Source organism: Sceloporus undulatus, chromosome 4, assembly GCF_019175285.1.
Source record: "Sceloporus undulatus isolate JIND9_A2432 ecotype Alabama chromosome 4, SceUnd_v1.1, whole genome shotgun sequence".
In the NCBI taxonomy this organism is placed as follows: domain Eukaryota; kingdom Metazoa; phylum Chordata; class Lepidosauria; order Squamata; family Phrynosomatidae; genus Sceloporus; species Sceloporus undulatus.
In genome coordinates, this window is record NC_056525.1 from 128,116,971 (window position 1) to 128,139,765 (window position 22,795).

Sequence of the window (22,795 nt, forward strand, 5' to 3'; positions counted from 1 at the left end):
GCGACGCAGAGTCATGGATGTGTATGTATTGTTAATCTGATATTGGAAACCGCTTGATCGTTCACGGAAAAGCGATATACAAATAAAGCTTCTTCTTCTTCTTATATTATATTATTATTGGGCACATTTCTGCCATAGACCACAAGGCTGGGACTTTCATACCTGAAGTGCCACTATATCGTTTTCAATTTATGCACTCTTGTTTAAGTTGATAAAAAAATAATATGCTTCAAAGGTATTCTTGAAATTGTTTTGATCTGAGAAAAAAACAATATCCTTAAATATTATGATGCCAAAGTAGTTTGTTGACAGGTCCTTTGTATGTGCTTTTATACATTTTTTTGTCTTACTATTCCCATCATCCTGAAATACAATTCTTGACTTGCTGGTGGATTCACTGTGGATATGGCTTCAAAATGACAGCAAAGCAAACAGCTGTGTGTTCCAGTGGAACAAAAGTGTATATAGCTTCGAAATGTTCCTCTACCCTCACCCAGAAGGCAGTGCCCAGTACTGTCAAGAACATTCAAAGGACCTGGAACTTCATAAGCACATCTGATATCAAAAGCAAATTCAAAACCACATTGTTGCTTTTCGGGGAAAACATCCTTTGTAACCAGATACTTGCCAGTATTTTTTTCTTTTTACACACACACAACACACACACCACACATATATATATATGAGAGAGAGAGATGCATTTATATTTAAAATAATTTTCTCTTAGTTGCTGATAGTGGAGGAGGAGAAAATGGAGGGGTTAATTGTATATATGTTATCATTAAAAAAATCCTAACTCTTTGTTGAATAAACTGAGGAGCCAACGTTCTCATTTGTGAAAAACATGGTTTGTATACTGTGTATTTGTTAAGGGATCCAGAAGCTCTATGTTCTTGGTATTATTGCTTATGATTGTGACATAAATGCCTAGTAAATACTATTTTTGACTGTATGTAGTTCTGAGTAAATAATTGAGGTAAAAGAACACTTATTTTAATGAAGACTTGAGTCTTGTCCAGCTTGTGGTAAGAACAAAAACAACAAGCTTTGGTCTGTGCAGCTGCAATGAAGTAGAGGTTTTTGGACTCAATAATTAACAGCTGTCCAAGTTTAATATGTACAGTTTTCAGAGTGTCCACATCTTGACTAAGGAGAAAGAGGCATTAAAGATCCTTATATCCTTAAAAAATAGCAGGTAAGTTTCACCAAATATGTTATTGCTAACAGTTCCTACACATTAAAATGTATTGTGCATTCAACATAAATTTGGAGGAGGTTTGCTAATAGCCTCTGAAACCTTTGAGACTTCCAGGAATCAAACTGTGTCTCATCCTACTTCTACCTACTTACACCTACAGTAGGAACATACCAAGCTGCTTGTATACAGATAGTTAAAGTACCATCACTACTACATCTCTTTCTTCTGAGTGTGTGGTCATCTGTTCTAGAAAGAGGCTTCTCCAATCCTCAGTCGACTTGGGGTCTGTAGTAGACTCCCACAAGAACATTCTGTGTGTTCCCTCCTCTTAATTTTACCCAGTTGCTCTAACCTAGCTTCCCGATTGAGTTTGGATCTCTTCACAGGTGTAAACACCCTGACATATAATGTTATACATATTCTTAACCTGTTGGCCTATTTCTCTTAAAAGGTTATCTATTCCACTTTCCAATCTATCCCATCTATTCCCACATCCATATGAGACCATCCACGAGGTTTCAGTATAGCTGTTATATCATATTGCTTTGTTGTGCTAAGAGTTCAAGTTCATCATGTTTATTTCCCATGTTCGTGCATTAGTGTGAGACATCACGGACTAGGTCCTTCCCCTAGCTGCCTGTGTAAGTTTTTGTAGGAAAATGCAGAGATAAATGCAGAGTAATTTGAAGCTTTTGAGTTGATAGAGCTTTGCCAGGAAAAAACAGCTTCTAGTAAAGCACCGTAGGCTGGCTTTCTCCAAAGAGGCATGTTTATTCTTGTTGCAAAATACACACGCAAGAACAAAGCTACAAGACAAACTCCTCCTATAACAAACCCACACTGTACAATGATGATTTGAGTTAATACACTTTTGCCATGTGGCAACTAGCTCAACCCCTTCCTGTTCTTTCCTGTATTACTTGGATACTGTCTCCTTCAGATGGACACAGCCTTCCTCTCTCATGTAAACATGAGAAGAACCTCCTGATAGTAAGGGCTGTTTCAACAGTGAACACACTCCCTCTGATTGTTGTGCGGTTTTTAAACAGAGGTTGGATGCGCATCTGTCAGGGGTGTATTGATTGTATATTCTGCAAGCAGGGGGTTGGGCTGGATGACCCTTGAGGTCTTTTCAAGCTCTGTGATTCTATTATCCCAACTTTTTGAGGTCAGTGGCACTCCAGTTCTTCTCGCCCCAGGTATGTGCTGAGTTGACTCACTATTCATGGGTACGTTTCTCCCCTGATAGTGTGACATTTACTTAGTGTCCATTGACCACACATTTAGCATTGCATTCAGGGTTGGGTTGCCACATTGAACTGGCCCCCTCCTGTGGCCGTTATCAGTATAAGAGGGGACTTCAGGCATGATATAAAGTGTAGGAGGAGGACCTAATGCCGTGATGCGAACTATGGCATGCGACCAGGTGGCACATGATGGCCATTTCGCAGGCACGGGCAGCGAGGGAAAAGCGGAAGAGGCACGCACGTGCCCATTCTGCTCCTCCCTGCCATTTGACAGTGGGAAGCCAGAAAATGGCCCTCAGAAAGCAGGAGCCAGAGGCGTGACAGTCTGGAACTTCCTCCCAACCCATCTTCACACCTGGGGTCCCTTTCTCGGCGCTAACAGGCCCTTGGAGCACGTTCGCATGGAGGAAATGACCAAGGGGAAGGGGACTGGGATGTGTGCCCTGTCCCCCTCCTAAGGCTGTCTTCTCCATGGAGGAATGAAGAAGGGAAGAGGACTGGGGCGCGTGCCCGTCCCCTTCCCTTGGGCTTCCCTTTCCCTCTGCGGAGGAAATGACCAAAGGGAAGAGGACTGGGGTGCGTGCCCAGTCCCCTTCCCTTGGCTTCCCTTTCCTCTGCGAGAAGGAAACGACCGAAGGGAAGAGGACGGGATGCGTGCCCAGCCCTTCCCTTCGGCTCCCCTTTCTTCGTTCAAAAGGCCCCTTGGAGCCCGTTTGGGCGAAGGAAAGGACGAGGAGGAGAGGGTGGGGGGATGCCTCCTCCTCCTCCCCGCGGGGCATCCCGAGACCTGGACACCGTCTGACGAAGCCCCTCAGGGAGGAGCAGGGCGCGGGCCACCTCCTCCCCGCGGGGCTTTGCCAGACCTAATGGTCCTTTGGAGGACACCTCAGGTCTGATGAAGCCTCTTGGGGAGGAGCAGGGCCGCAGGCCTCCTCCTCTTCCCCTTATGGTCCCCAACTGTCTCTGGAGAACAGCTGGAGGCAAGGGAAGGGCAGGAGGAGCAGGCGCGCGCCTGTCACCCCTACTCACTTTCCCCCAACTTGTAGCTGTCTGTCAGAGACAGCTGGAGGCCGGGAAAGGGTGTGGGGAAGGCCCCGCCCCCAGAAGTCCCCGCCCCTGGAGGTTGGATGCCCCCACCCCCGGCAAGCAGCCCCACCCCGGAGGGCGTAAACGCTGCCCCCAGCAGGCAACCAAAAAGGTTCTCCATCACTGACCAAATGCATAGCGATAGAAGTTGGGAAATCTCAATCAGGCGATGTAGGCCGTCCCTTCACCTGTCCCGGTCAGCTTAATCTTTTTTAATTTTTTAATTGAAAAAACAACAGACAAACATCTAAAATATACAAAAAGGAAGAAAACTACAAATAAAACAGTCTTTCAAAATATCCAAAATACACCCTTTATACAAAAAATTATCACCTTTAATACATTTATACCTTCCTTTCTTATTTCCCTTCTTTCTTTGTTTTCCTTCCTTCTTTTTCCTCTTCTTCTCCTCCTTCTCCCCTTCCTCTTTTTTTCATTTTCTCATTTCCTCTACTTCCTGTCAAATCAATCTCCGTATACTTCTTCCCCAAACTTTCTTCAGCTCCTTCTTCTCTTCCTAATAACCTTCTCTTTGTTTCCTGCGTATTACCTTCCTTTCAACATATCTTACCTTCTTCTACATACTTTAACCCTATATCCTTATTGTCAAAGAATACAAACAAACACAAAAGAAACGAAAAGAAGAAAAATATAGAACCAAACAGTTTCATTCATTCGACTTGACTTCTGGATATTATTTAAAAAAACCCTAGTCTAGTTCTCCCGGTAGTTCCCATTCTTTCCCTCATCAGATACATTACTTTCTTACTTAATTTTTCTACATTTTTTCCTATATTATTTTCCTATAGTTCAACCATCAAATAGTACTAAAAATAAAAAGGACTTATAAGTTTGTTATAGTCTTTGTTGTATCTTCTCCTGTGCTATATACTTTTATTTTATTTTATAAACTTTAATGATAAATGTATTCTCCATCAAATTACCTCCAATACAATCTTTCTTTAGTTTTAGGCCTAAAACTGCTGTTTCTTTCATTGCTCTTTCAAAAATTCAATTATCAATCCCAATCTTTATAAAAAAAAATCTAAATATTGTCCTTTTTAATAGTTGAGTTAATTTGTCTCTTTGTAGGTGTCAATTCCTTTTCCAATTTGAGCAAAAAGAATTCTAGATATGGTAATCATATAAAATAATGTTTTTCCATGTCTTTTTTTCCAAGTCATCATCCAGGATTCCTAAAAATAGATCTCCGTGTTAATTCTTTTTAGTACCTAACATTCCATTGATCGTTTTATATTATAGTCCAATATTTTATTGCCTCTCCACATTTCCACCAGCAATGGAAAAAAGTTCTGGTGATTTCTTACATTTCCAACATTATTTGTTGTGTTTTTGTAAATTTTTGCTATCTTATCCGGCGACAATACCATCTATAAAATAAATATAAATACATCCTTCCAGGAGGACTATTTCCATCTAAATTAAAACAAGCGATAGTAAAACTGCTTTTGAAGACCCCCCCCCTATATATTCTCTATAATAGTAACAAAAACATTCTGGCTCTTTCTGCTTGGGTATATATTTCACTCCCCTCCCTTATTTTAATTATTGTTTTTTCTCTCTTTCCTTTTTTAATTTCAGTGCTAACTATTCCCAGTTTACTTGGTGCTCAAAATTTATTATTTTATTTTTAATTTTTTGCTCCAATTCTGTAACTAATTCTATGATATTTGTTTTGGATCATTTTAATCTCTTTTAAATTGTGTTTTCTCCTGGATTTGATTTTAATCTACTTCTTTTGCCTTAATTAGGTCATTCAATATCTTCAGTTTTTGCCTTTTTTTCTTTGCAAAATCGTGTTTGTTGGTAAAGAACTCCTTATTACTGCTTGAAAGCATCCCAGATTACGCTTGTTTTGAGAGTCTTTAATTGTATTCTCTTTGAAATAATTGATAATAAGTCTTTAGTCTTTCCACTATCACCGGGTTTTTAGAAGCTCTTCGTTTAGTCTCCAATATTTTTGTCTTATGATACTTTGAATGTTAGAATTTGGGGGTTGTTCCGGTAGTTCTCTGGTATATTTCCATATCTTTAATCTCACTCAGCAGTGGTTTATCATTAAAAACTAAATCTATCCTTGCCAAGGTTTATGGCTATCTGATAAATGTATATTCTTCCATTTTATCATATAATGCTCCCACATCCATTAACATATGTTCTTTGGTTAGATTGAAAAAAGTTTGTGGTAGGTAATTTGCCTTGGTTTTTATGATTTTTTGCCGATTTCTATCTAATTTAGGGTTGATTATGCCATTAAAATCGCCCAATGAACAATTGATTGTAGTCATAATCCAGGGCATCTATTCAAGTCTTCTTAAATTTAGATTTTTTTTCTTGTGGACAGTATAAACCCACCAAAATTTTTTCCCTTTCCATTTAATTTCTAGTCTAATTATGACCTTTTTATCTTTAAAATTTTCTTTGTAGTTAGCACCTTATTAACGTATGATTACTCTTTTTTTTCTTTTGTCAGTTGGGCCATGTATTCTTTTCCTAGCTCATGTTTTTAACTACTCTTATATCTTCTGTTTTATGTGGGATTCTTGTATGCAAATTATATCACATTTTTTGTTTTTCTAAGAAAGTAAAGATTTTTTCTGTTTTCTGTGGAGAGGTAGTCCTTTAACATTTAGATAATATTTTCATTTCAACTCTCTTCTCTTCAATTAAGTAAACAATTAAATAGCAAAATAATACTCAACTCAATCCTACTTATACCAAATTTATTGTTTCAATGAGCAATGGGGAGAAAATCAAGCTATTAATTACGTTTTCAGTTATTCTTCAGGCAATCTACTGTCCTCTCTTGTTTTTCTCCTTATCTTCTTCTTCTAGACTTGACGCTCCACTTCTTCTTGTCCTCTCTCAAAGGAATCCTGCAAGCCTTGGCTTTTTCCAACTCTCTGTACATAGACTACTTTCCTTGTACCCCTCTATCTCCCTTTTATATTTTCCAGAAATCACGTGTTTTTGATTGAGTTCAATCTAACTCTTTTTAATTTCCAGGTGAGAGATAATCCTTCTATTTTCTTCCCAGTGAAAGGGGTCATGAGTTTTTAACTGATCGGCCAAAAAGCACTAGTCCTTTCTAGATTTCAAATTCTTCCTGGTATGTCCGTAAGAACGAATAACCGTTCCCTTGTTATTATTTCTGGTGAAGCTATGTTGTAGAACCAGATCTCTTGTTTGTTTTCTTACAAAATAAACGATAACGTCCCGGGGAAATCTCTGGTTTTTGCTGCTTTAGAGTGTATTCTGTAAATCCTGTCTAATTCCCCAGGGAAAGTGTTCTTTCTGATTCCTCCATGAGTGGCTAACGCCTTTGCTAGTAGAGTATATAGGTTTTCATCACTGCTTTCAGGAATCCCTCTGAGTTTAAGACAGTTTCTCTCTTGTTGATCTCCAACTTTGTCATGCTTTCTTGTTCCTCTCTGCTGTTGTAATAAATTTTCAATCTATCCTCCATTTGTTTAACATTAACTTCCAATTTTCATTTTATTCGTTATTCCCATTCCGAGGTATTTTCTAAAGATTGTTTCATATCTCATCTCACTCTTGATTTCTTGTCTCACCTCTTTCATTTCTCTTTTCATTCTCAGGTTCTCTCTCTCATTATCTGCGCATGTGTCTCATTTTTCTAGCATCATTTCATTCTGTTCTGATATTCTAATTGATTCGAAGGATGTCTTTGGTTGGATGTCGTTGTTTGAAATGGTTTCTTTGCCATTTTTGGTAATTAACAAATTAAAAATTCTGCTCGTAGAAGAAATAACGTAGATTCCTGAATTTCTGATTATTTTGGAGATTTTCTGAAATTTTCAAATTTCAAATTTTTTCAAAATTCTTCCAAATTTACCAAAATTTCAAAAAACTTTCAAATTCAATTGGGTCTGGAATACTCTTTTTAAAAACTACCCAAATGGTAGTACCTAGTACATAATTTCCTAAATTTTCATTTTTTCAATTTTCAAAAAATTTCCAAATTTTTTAAAAAATCAAATTTTCAAATTTAACAAAATTCCACGAAAGATTCAATATTCACACAGAACAGTCAATATATAGAGTATTTTCTCAAAACCTGCTAGTTTTCCCAGACCTTATCAACATTACACGATTGTTTAAAATTTCAAAAAATCCCCCAAATTTTCCAAAATCACCATTCTAAGTTATGTCTAGTAATCACCACTTCAACATCCCAAATATAGACAAGTTCTTAATAACAACCTTTTAAAAGTATTCACCAAAGCAGAAGAGAAGCAAAGAGATACAGTAACAACATCAGATACATATCTAGAAAACAGCTCTAAGGTTCTTAGATTATTGCTCCACTGTTTGTGGCTCTTTACTACACTCTTTCAACGTTCTCAACCTATCTCCTTAGACTAAATAAAGATCTATTTGTATATTCAGCTGTTTTATCTAGACTTCTGGCATTTTCAAGGTCAGTCCTTGTGCTGTTTCCCAAGGTTGCTGAACTTTGGTTGATTGAGCCCTCCCCCCCCCCACAAAACAAAAACCTAAATATCAAATTTTCCAGAGGCAAAACTTCATAAAACTTTGACCAACAAAATCAAACAGTCAATTTCCACTTAAAGCAATAATTCCCCATAACTCTTTTTCTTTCCTACTCCCTTTTTCCCTTCCTTTTCTTCAGTCCTTTAGCCTGGAGTCCAGATAACTGTAAATCCAAAATGTTATTTTCTGATTAATGATCTAATTGTCCCAATTCAGTAAGTTTTGTCTTTTCTTCTTAGCAATACTTTACTTTGGGAAGTAGGGATCTCCAAGGAAAAGTTTTATAGTGATAGATTTAACTCCAAATAGTGAATGGTCCAAGAAGCAATGTCTGAGAAGTTTGAAAAAAGTCTAAAAGGGTGATAGTTCTGAATTCCAACAAAGTTCAAATACAAATTGGAATCCAAATCCAAGTTTGCTCAGGTTGTCCCCTGATGTCTATTATGTCTATTATTAATCCCAAGTTATCTTGTTTTTCCCAAGGTGCAGGTCAAATTCTTCTTTCAATTTTAAAGTCAATCCAATACACACTGATTTAGATCAGACAGGGGTTAGAGCAGTCTTTAAATAATAATAAAATGTATGGGGGTTTTGTTTTGTTTTCTTAATTGTTTCTTGAAATAATGCAGGTAGAAATTGTAACAATGTCCAAGCCCAAATTCGACTTTAATCAAAATCTAGCTCATCAATGTGATTTAGTAGCAAAAAAGTAACAGAAGATTACCAACAAAGCCCTTTGAATCTCCAAATCAGTTTGTTCAGGGAGTATCTCATTCCGTTTTTCATAAGCTTCTCTTCTTTCTTTCCTGATGCTTTCTCTCTATTTTTGAAAGTGGCGGTTGCGCTGCCACCAAGATGGCGACTCACTGTGGATGTGGCTTGCTCTCCATGACCGGACTTGCTCATGTCCCCCATAGATCTTCTTCAGGTTAGGACGCTGGGTTCCCCAAATCGCGGCTGAGGGTCCCTCTGTCTTCTCCAATGCTAAGGGGAACAGTTTCTCTGCTCCAAATGTCTCTGGAATGGAGCTAATCCCCGCAGTGAGTGGTCATCATTCAGCGGGTTCTAAATGACTATCTTTTTGCCTGCCATGCCACCGGAAGTCTCCTCCAGCTTAATCTCATTGATTGTAGGGTACCATCCCTACTCAAGGATTTAGTGGACATGATTTGGGTGGATGCCCAGCTGAGTATGTCTAAGTATGGAACCATTAACCTCCATGTCCCCTTCTACCTGAATGTATGTATATTGAAAGTGATTAATTTATGATGGTATTATGATTAATTATGATCGTTTTATAATAGATTTCTGGTGATGCACTCATTATTCTACTTTGTTTGTTTATGTTTTGTTTTTATTTATTTTTTCCTATCTTATAAGCAATTTCCACACATTTTTGCAATATTCTGTCACCAGAGCCCAATCCTTATCAATATATAATTAATTTCTGATTGATTTATGGCCCATGTATTAAAGTTGTGGCATTGTTGAGAACCGATCTAATGGGTCCAGCCTCTCCTTTGTCCCGGCACAATAAGATTTTAGAAAGAATAGAAATTGTTAATTGACTTTTTGGAAAGCATTGACGGTGATTTGATGATTGTTGGTTATATTACTTAATATTATTTAAATATACAGATAATGTGCAATTAATAGGGAAGATAAAGAGGAGTGAACTTTATAAAGAAATATACCTGCAGAAGAGATAGTAGGAAGTCATCTTTTAAAATTCTGTTTTGTTAGTTGTAGATTTTGTTTTTGTAGTTTGTATTTATTTATATTTGTTTGTTTGTTTCACTTCAGTGCCACCTTTCTCTCATAAAAGGACCCCTTGCTCACAAGATAAAACATTAACAAAATATCAGAATAAAAATTTAAAAAGCAATTAAAATTATGTAGTTAAAAGAGTATAAAATTAATAACAACATACAGACTTAAAAACATCGCTAAAACACACACACCCCATATAAAATCATCCTGTCCTGATTATATGTTAAGAAGCCTTCTTTAATAAAAATGTTTTTTGCTTGCCGGTGAAATGCAAGAAGGCTGGGGGCTAACTTAACTTCCTGTGGAAGGGAGCTGCAAAGGGTGGGAACAGCCACTGAGAAGGCTCTCTGTTGTGTCCTCACAAGGCAAGCCTGCCATTGTGGTGGAACCAAGAGAAAGTCTTCCCTGGAAGTTCTTAGGGCTCTAACAAGTTCATAAGAGAAGATGCAATCTCTCAAATAATCTGGACCTAAGATGTACAGGGCTTTATAGGTCATGACCAGCACTTTGAATTATGCCCGGAAACAAACCAATAGCCAGTGAAGCTGTTTTAATAAGGGAGTCATATGTTCCCTATAACTGGCCCTGGTCAGCATTCTGGCTGCTGTGTTTTGCACCCACTGAGGTTTCCAAACAACTTCCAAAGGCAGCCCCACGTAGAGTGTGTTACAGTAATCCAAACGGGATATATTTAAGGCATATGCCACCATAGCCAGATCGGATGTCTCAGGTAATGGGCACAGCTGGCGCACTAGTTTGTAGCTTGTTTTGTAGACTTTGTAGCTTGTAGTTGTTTATGTTTGATTTTGATTTTTTATAGAGTACCAGCATGGTGCAGTGGTTTGAGCATTGAACTAGTACACTGGGATGCCAGGGTTCCAATCCTGGCTTGGCCATGGAAAAATACTTGGTGACGTCAGGCAAGTCACACTCTTGATGCCTCAGAGGATGGCAATGGCAAACCTCTCTGAAGAAACTTACTATGAAAACCCTATGATAGGTTTGCCTTAGGGTCAGTATAAGTTGGAAACAACTTGAAGGCACACAACAGCAACAGCAACAACACTATTTTTACTTAATAAAAATCTGTGAAGTCGAAGATTTTCATGGCCAGCATCCATAGGGGTTTGGGGGGGGGGGGGGGGGGGGTTGGGCCATGAGGCCGTGTACTAGAAGAGTTCATTTCTGACGTTTTCCCTGCAGCTGTGTCTGGCATCTTCAGAGAATGCTGGCATGGAAGAGAGAGGGGTAGTATATATACTGTTGGTTGAGAGGAAGCGATTTACATGTTAATCTGTTGTTCTGTGGTTGAATGGCAGGGTCTCGGGGTGTCTATTTAATTAATAGTCCATTGTCTGCTGGGAAACCCCCCTCACCCTGGGTGGTTTTCATTTGCATGGGCTGGTTCTTGATTTTGGTGTTGTTCAGGACTGGTAGACAAACTTGGTTTACTTTTTACAATAACTATTTTACAATAACTCTTCCCCCACTGGACAGTCAATCAGGCTTGATGTGGTAAAAACAGAAGACTTTTAGGTCCTCGAAAGGGAAGGGCAGATATAAATAAATATTTTATTTATTATTATTATTATATTGCTGACAACAGGGAAAAGAAGCCACCAGTCACATGTTTAGGTCAAATCTAACAGGTCTAAGCCTGCTTCTAACAACTAATGGAAGACCATTAATATTAACATATTTTGGAACAGTGGTAGACTGGGCAAAAAGGATCTCTGAACCCCACTTCCTCAAAGATGAATTGAAGCACTTACACCAGGCTCTACAGGCCAATGGTTATTCCAGCTCAGAAATCAGAAGGGCTGCCAGATCCAGAAAAACCCAGAGGAGTGGAGACAAACAACCACAGAAAGGGAAGGTATTTTTACTATACATAAAAGGAGTCACAGACAGAATAGGGAGACTGGAGAGGAAACACAACCTCTAGGCGATCTACAAACTGAATAAGGAAAACCCAGCAAATGCTTCGATCAGCGAATGGCAGGAGAGACCCTCTCTCAGCCACAGGAGTTTACCGTATACCAGGCAGCTGTGGACAAGTCTACATAGGGACCACCAAACACAGTGTTCAAACACAAATCAAGGAACACAAGAGACACTGCAGACTGGGTCAGCCAGAATTAATGATCCGTTGTCTGCTGGGAAATCACCCTCTCCCTGGGTGGTTTTCATTTGCATTTGCTGGGTCTTGATTTTGCTGTTTTTCAGGACTGGTAACCAAATTTTGAAATCAAAGAATCACAGAGTTGGAAGAGACTGCAAAGGCCATCCAGTCCAACCCCCTGCCATGCAGGAAATCACAATCAAAGCATACCCACCAGATGGCTATCCATCCTTTGTTTAAAGATCTCCAAGGAAGGAGATTCCACCACTCTCTGAGGGGAGTGTGTGCCACTGTCGAACAGCCCTTACTGTAAGGACGTTCCTCCTAATGTCAAGGTGGAATCTTTTTTCTTATAGCTTTCATCCATTGTTCCAAGTCCTGTTCTCTGGAGCAGCAGAAAACAAGCTTGCTCCCACTTCAATATGACATCCCTTCAAATATTTAAACAGGGCTATCATATCACCTCTTAACCTTTTCTTCTTCAGACTAAACATCCCAAGTCGTACCTCACAGGGCATAGGGCATACTTCCCTCCAACATTCCTAGCATTATTGTCTTTCCTACTGAGCCATGCCTTCTTGTGACAGCCTTAATTTGATCAACTTGGCTTCCAGGGAAATTTGGGTCTGAAATAAAGCTGCTTTGGGTCACTTTGGAGGTATGCTGTTTAAATGACAAACGAAGGAAAAAAACAAAGGAGGATGTGTATTTCTGGATTTAAAACTATACTTTTAGGCAAGCGGATTATTATGGTTGCAGGATTGGATTAAGGCAGAAAATACAAGATTGTTGAATCGCAAAGCGGCAAATATAAGATTTGGCTGGCATACCTATATATGGTATCAGAAACAACAGATTAATTAGGATTTTATAAACCATTATACCCTTGTTGAAAATTTGGAATGTAGTAAAAGAAAGAGGCTTTTTTTAGCGGCTGGGAAGAGAACAAAAATTGGTTAAGGTATAAAGATCTGTTAAAAGAGAACAAGAAGGGAAAGATGGATATAAAAACTAAAGAGGAATTGGAGAAGGAGGGGAAAAATGCAATGGTTTGGCTATTTACAAATAAAATCAAAATTTAAATAAGACTTAATTGAAGAAGGTTTTGAGAACAAGGAAAATGAAATAGACAAAATAATTCGGGATAAAGACAAAGGTAAGATCGCTAAATTTTATAAACTTCTGTCACGGGAATTGGAACATGAAGAGGTAACATCTAACATGATAAAATGGGCACAAGAGATTGGGCATATTATTACTTTGTATAGTTGGGAAAATTCCTGGAAAAAAACATCTACATTTACTGTAGCACAGGATCTTAAGGAAAATCACTTGAAAGTTATGAATAGATGGTACTTCACTCCAGTTAGATTATCCAAAATGTATAACTTAAGTGAGAATAAATGTTGGAAGTTCAAGAAGGAAAGGGGGTCATATTACCACATATGGTGGGTATGTCCAAAAATTAAAAGGTTCTGGAAAAGAGTACATAATACAATACAGGAAATTTTCAAAATAAAATACCCTATGACACCGGAACTTTATCTAAACATGACTTCCTTTTTGGAATCTAAGTTAGATAAGAAATATTGGAAGATAGTCTTGTATTTTGTAACAGTAGTCAGGATATTATTAGCAAAAAATTGGAAAAACAAAAGGTACCTGAGCTAGATGAATGGATACAAAAGATATTGGAGCTAAGGGAGATGGACGAGTTGACAATGATGTTACAAAAGAAAAAGGTAGAGGCAGAAAACTGGAAGCCACTAGATGAATATGTGAAGGTAATTTGGAGATTAAAAGAGTAAAAAAATAATGGAATAAATATAAGATAGAATCATAAACAATAAGGAAAAGTTGAAATGCAAATGTAACAATATGATCAAAGGGTATGGATTTTATGAAGAGTAATAATGGAAGCTTGCATCCATTGTTAGTCCTTGTTTTTGGAGCTGCAGAAAACAAGTTAGCTCCCTCCTCAATATGACATGCATTCAAATATTTAAACAGGGCTATCATATCACCTCTTAACCCTCTCTTCTCCAAGTGAAACATCCCCAGCTCCCTAAGTTGTTCCTCATAGGGTATGGTTTCCAAACCCTTCACCATGTTACTCGCCCTCCTTTGGACACACTCCGGTTTCTCAACATTATTTTTAAATTGTGGTGCCCAGAACTGGACACAGTATTCCAGGTGGGGCCTGACCAGAGCAGAATAAAATGGCACTATTATTTCCCTTGATCTAGACACTATACTTCTATTGATGCAGCCTCAAGGGTCCATATTTTTGTGCTGAAACAACACAGGCACTTCCATGGCTGGCTGGTTGAATGAACGTTCTAGCCACATTATTATCTATAAACTTTCTTAAGGTTGTCAGATCTGTGGGAGTAATAGAATATAGTTTAGTCTTAGGCAATTAGGACCCTGGCACCAGCACAATCTGACTAATGGTGAGGAGGTAAGAGTATCTGATCTTCTCTCCTCTAAAACCACCTCCAGGTCAGCGTATTCTTGAGGAACTTATAATAAATAATAAAATTTTATTTATATGACACCTCTCCCATAAGATCGCGGCGGCTTACAACACTGGGTAAACACAATATAAAATACAACATACAGTTAAAATACATCCCATCATTCATTCTCCCTCTCCATATTCCAATAAAATATCAAAGGAATTAAAAGAATAGAAATTAAAATAATTACAGTAGTCAATAATCAAGCCAGTCAGACACACGTGGATGAGGAGTTTGGGTGTTCTCTATGATGATCTATGTCAATGGGAGACCAGGTAGATTATTCAGGGAAGGCCTGTCAGAAGAAATTTATCTTGACATCCGTTTTAAAACTGAGATCCTGCGTTCTGCAAAGTTGTTCACTTCTTTTGTTAAGGTAGGCTCGGCTACTATGCCCACCACATGTGTGTGGTCCCTCCTTTGGTTTCACCTAGGTTGGCACCCCTATCAGAGGCACCCAATGGTCCTAGCACCATGGGTTGTTGAACTTTGCCTCCTCTGTTTCCCAGTCAGTTAGGGGGTTATGAAACTGGGATCAGTCTAGGCCCAACATGATGGCATGGACCATTGTGGGAGCCACCACAAACTATAGCTTCTCTATATGCTTCCCCACCTCCAAGCGTACTGGTTTACTCCAGTGCCAGACTGGGTCTCCAGCCATTGGGTGCCTGTCCATTTGGGTAAACCTGATAGCCTGGGGTAGCTCCTCCACCTGCAGGCTCAGGATTGATCAGATATCTGGTGCAATCTGCGTCCACTATGCCCACAATATCCAGGTTCCCTTCTCTGCTGTGGGCCCAAAGTGTCTCATGGAGAAAGAACAGGGTAACACATTTACTTACTTCAACCTTGGGGTGCCCACTGTCATAAGCCTGCCACTTGGCACCTGTTAAGCCATAGGGACCTTTGCCTGGTATTTTCACTGGATGGTTTTGGTTCAGATTCTCTCTCCTAAGATATGGTTTCTTTGGGCAGAGCATTGTACTTTTTTTTTTTAAATTCTGGGTATCTGTGATAACCCTGACTCTAATTTAATTACCAGGCTTCATGGGTAAACCAGAAAGGATTTATTGAGCATCTCAGCACAGTTGACAGGTGTTTGCCAGAACTGGCTTCAAAGACCTAACCACAAGCATATAACTCCCTTCATACCTAACCCCCCTTGCTTCCTATCCCCCCTCCTCCTCCTCTTTCCTTTCCCAAGAGAGTGACCTTGAGGCTTGGGTAACATCCCATGTCTCTCTCCTTCCCTCCACCAGCCCCACCTCCCATTTCCACCAACTAACCAAAACCGTTTCAGCAACAACAACAAATTCCCCATCTATAACATCACTATTCACTATGTTTCCATACAAACACAATATAACAAACAATAACCCATGATGGGGGAACTTCAAGGAGAGACTTGACAATATGCATAGCAAAATTACTTGGACAGAGCAAGACAATACAGTAGTTATTGTGTGGAATTAACATGAAACCCTTAATACAAAACTGTGAGGACTTGGTACACTAGTGTGACATCATCAAACACTCCTACCTAACCAATCAGAATGAACCACTGATGACAAATTTCCCCTCCTGTCATTGACCAGGATGGGCACCAGCTATAGCCTATTCTGAAGAATCTTACTTGAGGTTACTGAAGCTTAAAAACTAAACCACAGAGATGTGAGGGATTCAATTGTGGAGGGTATTAAGAGTCTTCGCCAGTCTCAGCCAAAGTCTCAGAATTTTGTGAGGAGGGGGGACCATAAAGATCTGAGAAGCAAACTGGAATGCAAAGAAGCAGCTAGAAAAGTTCAACAGTCCACTTGGGGGCAGCGTTTTGACACAGTGCTGTGAGTCTCAAATAATTTATTGTGCTGCTGCTGTTGCTTCTCCTACTACTACTATCGCTGTTATCACTACCTCCTATTATTACAATTATCAATTATTATTGTTAATTAGGGTTTACAGCTGTTTAGGCTGGTAAGGGAACTGACACAGGTTCCACCTGTGCAGAACCCTTTGCTTAACCTAACAACGACCTGCTGTGATGCTTTTAACAACTCTTTGCAGATAAAATCTCTCAGATAAGAGCCGACCTGGATGCCGGGATTGCAGCAGAATCGACTGATGAGGTGTCCAGTGAACCCATTGTTGAGGTTAAACTGGATTGGTTTGAGCTAGTGAGTACTGATGATGTGGACAAGATCCTTGGAAATGTGAAGAAGACAACTTGTCCCCTCAATCCCTGCCAATCATGGCTGGCCGTCCAGGGGAGTGATGTCTTGATGGTATTTCTTAGAGATGTCATCAATTCATCCCTTAAGGAAGGTTGTGTTCTAACTTGCTTAAAAGAGGTGGTTGTTAGACCGCTCCTGAAAAAAACCTTCCCTGGACCCCCTGGATATGAAGAACTACAGGCCTGTATCCCATCTTCCATTTTTGAGCAAGGTGATCGAGAGGGATGTCGCCCTTCAACTCCAAGTCATCTTGGAGGAAACCGATTATCTAGACCCATTTCAAACTGGCTTCAGGACAGGATATGGGGTGGAGACTGCCATGGTTGCTCTGGCTGACAATCTTCGTCTAGGCATTGACAGAGGAAGCGTGACCCTGTTGGTGCGTCCAGACTTCTCAGTGGCCTTCGACACAATATTATTATTATTAACCTTTATTTATAAAGCACTGTAAATTTACACAGCGCTGTACATACAATCTTTTTAATTAGACGGTTCCCCAATCTAAAAAGACATGACACAAAAGGAGAAGGGAAAGGTGGTGGGGAAGGGGATGAGGTCCAGCAGTTCCTCTCTACCTCCAAGGCCTGGACCAAGGCAGATGGACTGGAGGGAGGGCTTGGCTTCTTAATGGATGGTTAATCTTCTTCCAGGGAGGCCTGTTGGAGCTAGCCTGCCTCTCTAGTAGGATAATACATATAAAGTACATAGCAATACAGGAAATGGTTCGATAAAACAGGCACCAAAAGAACATCAAATAGCAAGCAACAATTATGCAATGCCTGGGAAAGCTTCTCTGAACAGGATGGTCTTCAACTCTGTTTTGAAGCTGGTTAAAGAAGTGATGGCCTTTGCTCGCGGGGGAAGAAGGTTCCAGGAGTGAGGGGCAGTGAGTGAAAAGGGGAGAATCTGGGATGGGGCAGAGGAAATCCTGGGCTGGGACAGCCGACCCTGACTACCAGAATGGAGGGCCCGAGTGGGAAGGTGAGGAGAAAGAAGGTCTGATAAGTAAGGATCTCGGATCACAAAAGCTTCTCCTTTTGTGTCATGTCTTTTTAGATTGTAAGCCTGAGGGCAGGGAATCGTCCAGTTAAAAAGATTGTATGTATAGCGCTGTGTAAATTTACAGTGCTTTATAAATAAAGGTTAATAATAATAAGGAGGGGCCAGCCCATGGAGGGCTTTAAACGTTGACAGCAGGAGCTTATACTGAATGCGGAAAGGGAGGGTGAGCCAGTGAAGGGATGCCAACACAGGAGAGATGTGGTCAGAGCGGTGGGTGGATGTGATAATGCGTGCAGCTGAATGCTGGACAGAAATTTAAGGATAGCTCATGACATCCTCTTGGAACGCCTGGGAGAGTTAGGAATCGGTGGCATTGTATTCCAGTGGTTCCGGTCCTTCCTCTCAGGTAGATTCCAGAGGGTGATGCTCAGGGACAGTTGCTCCTCGAAAACGGAGCATAAATGTGGCGTCCCTCAAGGCGCTATACTGTCCCCGATGCTATTCAACATTTATATGAAGCCGCTGGGAGAAATCATTTGCAGACATGGGGCAGGGTGTTATCAGTACGCTGATGACACCCAAATATATTTCTCCATGTCCCGATTAGCAGCTATGACAACAGATGGCATTTCTCCCCTCAGTCAGTGTCATGAAGCGGTAATGGGCTGGATGAGGAAAAACAAGCTGAATTCAGACAAAACGGAAGTACTTACAGTAGGGGCCCCCAAACCAGGTATAGGGTTGCAACCTCCAGTCCTAGATGGGGTCACTCTCTCCACAAAGGACTGTGTTCGCAGTCTGGGGGTGCTTCACATGAGAATTTAGGTGAATGTGACGATCAGGAGCACCTGTTATCAGCTTCGGCTGATACGCCAGCTGCGCCCTTTCCTGGAAGTAAAGGACCTAGAAACTGTTGTACATTCACTGGTAACTTCACAACTTGATTTCTGTAATGTGCTCTACATGGGGCTACCCTTGTGCCTAGTCCGGAAACTTCATCTGGTGCAAAATATGGCAGCCAGGCTGGTCGCCGGAAAAACTAGGAGTGACCTAATAACACCCATCCTAAAATCTCTTCACGGGCTGCCTATTAGTTTCCGGGCACAGTACAAGGTGTTGGTTATAACCTTTTAAGCCCTACATGGCTTGGGTCCAACCTATTTGAGGGATCACCTGCTCCCATATAATCTGCCCCGCACGCCCAGGTCCTCTGGGAGGAATCTATTACAGCCTTTAAAAACCAGACTAACTGCTACCTCCCAGAGGGCCTTCTCTGCAATTGCTCCCAAACTATGGAACGGTTTGCCAGACGAGATCCGTCAAATTGCCAGCTTAGACAGCTTTAAAAAAGCTGTCAATGTAACAGAAATTTCAGTAAATTTAAAGTTCTAGGACTGACAGAGCAAAGAATGGGCAAGAGGACCTAGTAAATTTAAAATCCATAAGTTTATTGTCGACAAAGGAAAACATTGAACTCAGTGAAATTCAAGTTCCAAAAAGCTGAGGCCCCGAACAAGACAAAAAGGCTCTTTTTATATTATTGAAGACAAAGAGGCTTCTTCAATACACCTGATTGGCTAATTACAATTTAAACATACAGAATTCTTACAATCAGACCAGAAATACATGCATACATTAAAACTGCATCATCACTCCTTACCCCCTCCTTTAGGAATTCAGTAGCTTTCCTCCTAACCTTGCTTCTGAACATCAACAAAGTATCCTTATCTTAAATTGTGTATATTATGTCTAATTTTGTTGGTGCCAGTTTCTTACAGGTCATGATGCTCTTTTTACTCCTTTGCTCTAATTTTTCTAAACTCCAAGCCTCTATTTTAAAAACCTATTTTTCTTTAACCAAAGCGACTCCATGTTTCTATGGCTTTTTATTTCAACAAGGTATTTCCACCACATCAAGACGGATCTTTTCTGGCAGGCCTTTCCTGAATAAAAGTGCCCGGCCACAGAATGACTGATCATATATTAGCCAACCGCTCTGTCCTCGTTGTATTTTTTTATGCGTTTTTAATAGATATTTTAATTGTAACATGTTTAATCCTGTTTTAAGGGGGGAACTTGGGACATAATTTTGTAAATACTGTATGGTTTTTAATGTGTTTGTCTTGTCACAGAAATAAAAGTTTTATTTATTATTTATTTTATTAATTACTATTATTATGTTCAAAACATACAAAACTTCACATATTTTATTTATAAACAATTAAACTATATAATTAAAACAATTTTTAAAATGATTATAACAGACACTTTAAAGACAGGCAAACCAAAAATAAAGGGCCTAAATACCTTAAAGGCATCAGATTCCAACCAATAAGCAGTTATTGGTTATTACTTGGATGGGAGTTCGCCAATGTATACCGCAACCGTGATGTAGTGGAAGAAACTAGCAAAACCTCATTTGTGTATTCCTTACCTAAGAAAAGCCTATGAAATTCATGGCATCACCAGAAGTCAACAGGCGACTTGAAGGGACATGCACACATGCATGCACACACAAAACATTAAAGCAACATTTATTTATTTATTATATTTATTTGTATTTGGCTCTTTTCCCAGGACTGGGACTCACAGCAGCTTCACAGCATTAAAAACAGTACAATTCAAAAACATAAAACAATTAAATTAAATTAAAAATAAATAATTAATAATAAGTATATTAAAAGGAATTTAATTGTTACAATATTAAAACAGATAGTTATTAAAAGAATGAAACATATTTTAAAAAGAAAAAAACCTATAAATTAGAGGAAGAAAAACTAACAAATTTTCAAAGGCAGGCCCATGTAGAGCCCATTACAGTAGTCCAAATGTGATGGAACCAAGGCATGTACCACCATGGCCAGATCTGTTTTTTCAAGGAACGGGCGCAGCTGACGCACAAGTTTTAAATGTGCGAAAGCACTCCTGGTCACAGCAGAGACTGGGCCCCCAAGTTCAAAGCTGAGTCCAAGAGTACCCCCAAACTGCGAACCTGTGTCTTCAGGGGGAGTGTGACCCCATGCATCTTTTTGGCATGCCGAACTGGGCAGAGAGGCATGGCAGCAGCTAAACCTCAATAATACTTCTATATTAGAAAGCAGATGAGTTTGAGCTCCATCCATTTGAATGACTCCCATTTCCCCTCTACAGGTTAGGCACCAGAGGACTATGACCTCCACAAGAGCACAGACAGATGGCTGTAAGATGTTTTTGCACACCTCCATTAAATCTCCCCTTTACAGATCCCTCTCCTTCTTCCTCCAGTGGTGTCTGCAGCCTATCCCCTCCTGATAAAGAAGCATGGATGTGCAAGTGCTTCTGTCACTCTGCAAGATTTCACAAAGATTATTCATGCCACCTTAATCAGATCTGCATGAAGTGTCCTTCAAGAAATCAGAGCTTTTACATCAATGGGCAGCTAGATCCATGTTTTACCTACAAGAGCTCTCCAGCCCATGCCCAAATAAGTCAAAACACTGTGTGCCTTGGAAGATGTATCCATTCTCATCCATGTTGGTCCTCAGTTCAGTCAGAAGACAGCAGTGCACAGCATGTTTTAGGCAGATGGGCTGCACTCTCCAGAGACCCTATGCAAGAAACTATTGATCTACCCAAGCATCAGCCTACAGCTGGAAACTGCACCGTTTATTCTCTCAGTACCAGAGACCTGGATCACATAGCCCAACATGGATATTGCGTGTCTTCTGTGCCCATGCCTTATGCCATTTACTCATCTCCAGTTTCCCAGGGATATTTGCAAAATGAAGGTGGTCACAGATTCTCTAACAATGTGCCACCAGTTCTTGTTGCCGTGTATCCTAAAAAACTAGGTTCTCAGCCTCATATGGAACAACTGGCCCAAATTGACCGAACCCCAACACCCTGCATTCACGATAGCTATTTGGCTTTTTCTGGGTATTAGAATTAGTGCTTGGAGCACAAGCAGTTTCACTTGTGTATCATAAATGTAAGGTTAATTGCTTCAACATGGTGGTTTCCTTCCATCCTGGTACATTATGCAAGTTTGCCAATCTTTATGGTTCCCCTTTGGATCTGTTGCTCCTTTTGAAATAAAAGTGGGGAGCAAGATAGTCCTTGTCATATTTATTGTGGGTTCATTCTCTGATTCTAGCTAGAATGTTAGAACTTTGGGCTAACAGTCCAGGATTTCATAAAGGTTTCCTTGTTGACATGATTGTCAAGTTGTGTCTGTAAGGGGCAGTGCTCATCTGTTACCAAGCTGAGGGAGCTAGCATTGTCAAGGACGACTCCATGGTCATGTAGTCAGCATGACTGCATAGATAGTTGTTACCTTCCCACTGAAGTGGTACCTGTTTATCTACTTGCACTTTTACATGCTTTCAAACTGCTAGGTTGGCAGAAGCTGGGACTAGTGATGGGAGCTCACTCTGTCCCACAACGCTTGGGCCTCAAACTGCCAAAAGTCTGATCATTAGAATTGATGTCTTATCTACAAAGCCACTGTGTCTCTAATTCAGTCCAGGATTTCATAGAATCATCATCTTCTTCTAAGAATCATAGAGCTGGAAGAGACCTCTAGGGCCATAGCTGAGATCCAATGCATGTATTCGCAGTGTGTAAACCTCTATCAGCATATGTACATCTGGGAGACAGAGGCTGCCCCTATTTCTGTTTTGCTCCTCAGTTGTGCAACAGAAGACAGTGTAGCTTCATCTTCCTGGTCAGGAATTAGCTGCATAGGCACATGGGGGAATGTTTCAGCTACCCTTGGGCACCTGGGGAGCAGCCACCACCCTCACTGTAAAGGTGAGGGGACAGAAATTCCAGCTCTTGCTTTGCACGATTCTTCTTTCCACAACCCAAAAACATATACAGGCACAGCCAGAGAATGCTTTTGTGTATGTCAGCAAGAGGATTCTACCTCATGACTAACTAGAATAGCTGTTCTTAAATTTTCAGAATACTGGTTTGTTCTTTGTGGTCATATTAGGACCAATATAATCATATTAGGACACATACCCACCCCCTACCACCACAAGGCACCACAAATACAGACAACCAGGGATTTTGGTGCAGCCATATGCTACATTTCCACCACCTGCACA

At 40.1% G+C, this 22,795-nt stretch overlaps 1 protein-coding gene across 2 annotated transcripts in view; it reads left to right on the forward strand.

The window, feature by feature from the left end:
- The window catches only part of VAMP4 (vesicle associated membrane protein 4), a 58,407-nt gene extending 36,385 nt beyond the window's left edge, over positions 1 to 22,022 (forward strand). Inside the window, exon 8 of one of the 2 annotated variants that reach the window (XM_042464904.1) lies at positions 20,973 to 22,022. In XM_042464904.1, coding sequence (XP_042320838.1) covers positions 20,973 to 21,085 — 113 coding nt within the window. In that variant the 3' untranslated portion in view covers positions 21,086 to 22,022. Of the gene's footprint in view, positions 1 to 352; positions 439 to 20,972 lie in introns of those variants that run through there. The other variant, XM_042464906.1, reaches the window with a different exon arrangement.
- The last annotated feature ends 773 nt before the right edge of the window (positions 22,023 to 22,795 follow it).